At 37.2% G+C, this 5,000-nt stretch overlaps 1 protein-coding gene across 5 annotated transcripts in view; it reads left to right on the top strand.

The window, feature by feature from the left end:
* pdzd2 (PDZ domain containing 2) overlaps positions 1-5,000 on the top strand; it is a 103,384-nt gene that overhangs the window by 39,605 nt on the left and 58,779 nt on the right. For all 5 annotated transcript variants that reach the window (XM_041998730.1, XM_041998731.1, XM_041998733.1 and 2 more), the window contains exon 9: positions 1,757-1,905. In XM_041998730.1, coding sequence (XP_041854664.1) covers positions 1,757-1,905 — 149 coding nt within the window. The remainder of the gene's footprint in view (positions 1-1,756; positions 1,906-5,000) is intronic.

Raw genomic sequence — 5,000 nt, 5'->3', positions numbered from 1 at the left:
ACAGTTAATAACAGTAAATAACAGTTAGTAACAGTAAATAACTAGTTAATAACCAGTTAATAACAGTACATAACAGTAAACAACTAGTTAATAACCATTTAATAACAGTAAATAACTAGTTAATAACCATTTAATAACAGTAAATAACTAGTTAATAACAGTTAATAACAATAAATAACTAGTTAATAACAGTTAATAACAGTAATAGTAAATAACTAGTTAATAACAGTAAATAACAGTAAACAACTAGTTAATAACCATTTAATAACAGTAAATAACTAGTTAATAACAGTTAATAACAGTAAATAACAGTTAGTAACAGTAAATAACTAGTTAATAACCAGTTAATAACAGTAAATAACAGTAAACAACTAGTTAATAACAATTTAATAACAGTAAATAACTAGTTAATAACAATTTAATAACAGTAAATAACTAGTTAATAACCATTTAATAACAGTAAATAACTAATAACAGTTAATAACAGTAAATAACAGTTAGTAACAGTAAAATAACTAGTTAGTAACCAGTTAATAACAGTAAATAACAGTAAACAACTAGTTAATAACAATTTAATAACAGTAAATAACTAGTTAATAACCATTTAATAACAGTAAATAACTAGTTAATAACCAGTTAATAACAGTAAATAACAGTAAACAACTAGTTAATAACAATTTAATAACAGTAAATAACTAGTTAATAACCATTTAATAACAGTAAATAACTAGTTAATAACCATTTAATAACAGTAAATAACTAGTTAATAACCAGTTAATAACAGTACATAACAGTAAATAACTAGTTAATAACAGTTAATAACAGTAAATAACTAGTTAATAACAGTTAATAACAGTAAATAACAGTTAGTAACAGTAAATAACTAGTTAATAACCAGTTAATAACCGTACATAACAGTAAACAACTAGTTAATAACCATTTAATAACAGTAAATAACTAGTTAATAACCATTTAATAACAGTAAATAACTAGTTAATAACAGTTAATAACAGTAAATAACAGTTAGTAACAGTAAATAACTAGTTAATAACCAGTTAATAACAGTAAATAACAGTAAACAACTAGTTAATAACCATTTAATAACAGTAAATAACTAGTTAATAACCATTTAATAACAGTAAATAACTAGTTAATAACAGTTAATAACAATAAATAACTAGTTAATAACAGTTAATAACACTTAAAACCAGTTAAAAGCCCACGTACGCTGGACGTAGAAGACGGACAGCTTCGTCCATCTCCTGCCGCTTACGATCCTAATCTGGTCGGTTTTCAGGGAGCTTAGCGATCCGCCACCAGAAACCACGGGGCAGTGCTGAGCCGAACAGCTGACATGCAGCCAGGAAAGAAACAAACCAGAGAAGAAGAAGAGGATCAGGAAGGGAATGAGAGTTTAGGGCGTGTTGGGCGACTGGAAACGTCCTAGCGACGCGTTACCGGGACTGAACTCTGAACACAGCGCTGCCCCCTGGTGGAGGAACTGACTTAACGAAAGACGCATGGAGGTATGAGGACGGCGACGTATGACGTTTGAAACGGTAGTCGCTATTTACGCACGAAAAGGAGCAGAAATGGGTAAACGGTTAACTAACCAGTTAAAGTTAAAACAAGTTATTCTGCAGGTCGATGAGGGAAACCAGTTCAGCGTTTATCTCTAATAAAAAAATCAAATTTCTGTCCAAACTAAACACCTGGTTCTGGATTTTAGAGAGAAAAGTAAAAACTGTTGTTTCAGGAGGGTCCTGCCGTCTGGAGTCAGTGGGCGAGGATGACGAGCTGTGCGTGGAGGCTGCCATCAGTGGCAGCGAGGTGATGGAGAAGCCTCCACCCGGTCGACGGAAGCACTCCTTACCTCAGCAGCTGGACAGTGCTGGAGTCCGACAGGTCAGTGAACGCATCGCATGGAACAGATGAACGTTTGCTTCATTCATCAAGTTTTTATTCAGTTTTTAACCAAACATAGAACAATCTTTAATACGGTTTAATCACGATAAATAAACAAAAAATAAATCAATAAATAAATATGCTCATCACACAAACTTAATCCTTCTCTGGAAACATCTCCAAGCTGTTGAAATGATAAGTCCTGGCTCTGGTTCCTGACGGTAAGACAGGCTTAAAGCAGACATGAAGGACATGGAGTCGATGTTTGCTGGAGCAAGTTTGTCCAGAAGAGACTGGAAAATAATAATCGGAGGTCTTATCGCCCACCAGATTTCTTCAAACGTGATTCACACTCATTAACTCTGGATTTTTAATAATTTACACTCAAATGACTTCTTTGATCTTATGACCGTCTTATGTACTGTGTTCTACTCCCTTTCCCCCTTTCATTTTTATATATTTGTACTCACTCTGCGTTTTTTTTTTAATTTTTTTTTTATTTGTATTGTATTGTTGCATTGTGGTCCTGTGTATGCACAGTTGTCTGTTTATATGTATGTATGTTATTTATTCCTGCTGGGGCCTCTTGGCCAGGTCATGTTTGTAAATGAGAACTAGTTCTCAAACATTTTTTTTACCTGGTTAAATAAAGGTTAAATAAAAAAAAAAAAAAAAATGACTGAGTCCACCAGCCTTCCAGACACACACATAATATTCTGACTCGTTTCAGGTCTGCAGACATCTCAGACCGGTTCCCTGCTTTTCCCTCATAGAGGAAACTGTGTGCTGGTAAAAGTACCTGCAGGAAGTTCAAAGAGAAATATTCTGCATTTAAAGACTAGCTGGAGGTCCATGCTGGGAACACACCCGTTTGTTCAGCCCCGTGGGTGCTGCAGCCGTCCACCAACCGGCAAGTCGGCGAATCGATTCCAGGCTTCCCCTGACTCCATGCTGAAGTGTCCTTGAGCAAGACACTGAACCCACGTTGGCCCCACATATGCGTACCCTGATAGAGAACGTTAAATAGCACTAAAGGAACATGGTCAACTATTAAAGCGCTCCTGACCAGGAGAAAGACTCCACTTTAAACAGCAGGAAGAACATCAGCACCAGATTAACCCGGAGGAGAGATCCCCGCCCCAGGTGGAAGCCCACATGACCAAAGTGATGGTTGTTGTACTTCTCTTAGTACTTTTTATCCTCCTAATTCCTAAAATGATGAATCAACTCAAGCTTGATGCTCTGCCATCAGAGCCCTGACCTTCATCTCTTCCTTCTCGTTAGAAGCTCCAAGTTTGATCGTCAGAATTGCCCAGATGTGTTTTTTTCCACTTTATTTCTAGAACTTTTTGTAGTACACATAAAAGAAACGTATACATTCCACTCCTTTAGAAACCATTACTGTCCAACAAAAGTCTAAAATTATTTAATAAAATTCAAAGTCAAGGATTATCAGAATGTATAAAACATTATATGCAGTATCATATCAAAATACAGCCGCCCATACATAGACCAGCGTCATACCTCACTTATACAAACCGTATAAGGGATTTTCCTGCTGTTTCCGAGCTTATGATACCTAAAACGGCAGTCTGCGCTTCCAGTTGTACTTTGGTCAGGATATTAGAAATATTACTCCAAAAACTTGATGACCTAGGGCACTTCCAAAACATATGACCCAACGATGCAGGAACTTGTCTGCATCGGTCAGACCCCGGGTCTAGCTCAGGATATTTTTTATGTAATTTCTGCGTAGAGCAATGTAATCGATGTAATACTTTAAACTGCAGAAGGCCATTCTGGCAAGGAGGATAGTAGTAGCGCTGGCGGCGATGAGGGGAAACACGCTGCTCTCTCCATTTCCAGCCAGTCTGGAATCGGACGTTGCCTCCAGTAAAATAAAATCTTTTATGTTACAAGCCCACCCGTACAGTTTAAAGTCTGGGAGCCCCACCAGCTGCCTTCGGTTTCTGTAAAAAGGCTTTCTTAGCCCTTGGCAATTTGTTATTCCAAATAAAGTTGGAAAGCATGCTATCAATAGACTGGACAAAAACTATTCTTGATTAAAAATGGGATACACAGGAACAGGAAAATAAATTTAGGCAAAACAGTCATTTTAATTATATTAATACGACCTGCTCATGACAGTGGAATATGAGACCATTTTTGTAAATCCAGTAGAGTTTTCTCCAATAATTTTTCAAAATTTCCATTGAAAAGGTTGACATATGTGTTTGTAACATTGGTTCCCAAATATCTGAATTGAGATACCATTTTGAAAGGCAGCCGCTCCCATCCCTGATGCTGAGCCAGTTCATTAATTGTAAACTTTTGGATATATTAAGTTTGTATCCTGATATTATGCCAAAAGTATTCAGCACAGATATTATCACTGGAATTGATTCCATAGGGTTGGATGTATAATAATAAATCATCTGCATATAATGAAACTTTCTGTGAGATACCTCCTCTGTCAGTGCTGCTCAACCCTGTGCAGTCTGTCAGACAAATAGCTAATGGCTGAAATGATACTACAAAGAGCAACGGTGAGCACGGACAACCTGGCCCAGTAGATCTGGTCATCCGAAATATTCTGATCTATGCTCATTAAGTAGCACTGAGGCCTTTGGAGATGCATAAAGGAGTTTGAATCCAGCTATAAAAATGGGGCCAAAACAACAGTTGAGTAATAGACTGTATCGTATTATAGGTTTTTCCTCTGCAAATACAAAGTCTAAAGGGGTGGCTATTGTGGTAAGACGTAACCTTAATAGTGAAACAATAGAACAAACCCGAGATACTCAAGGAATGGATGGATGGAAGGCTGAGTGGATGGATGGATGGATGGATGGATGGATGGATGGATGGATGGATGGATGATGGATGGATGGATGGAAGGATGAGTGGATGGATGGATGGATGGATGGATAGAAGGATGGATGGATGGAAGGATGAGTGGATGGAAGGATGAGTGGATGGATGGATGGATGGATGGATGATGGATGATGGATGGAAGGATGAGTGGATGGATGGATGGATGGATGGATGGATGGATGGATGGATGATGGATGGATGGAAGGATGAGTGGATGGATG

This window comes from Melanotaenia boesemani, chromosome 11 (assembly GCF_017639745.1).
Source record: "Melanotaenia boesemani isolate fMelBoe1 chromosome 11, fMelBoe1.pri, whole genome shotgun sequence".
Taxonomy (NCBI): Eukaryota; Metazoa; Chordata; class Actinopteri; order Atheriniformes; family Melanotaeniidae; genus Melanotaenia; species Melanotaenia boesemani.
The sequence above is the reverse complement of the archived record's forward strand: the minus strand, read 5'-3'. Positions and strand labels throughout refer to the sequence as shown.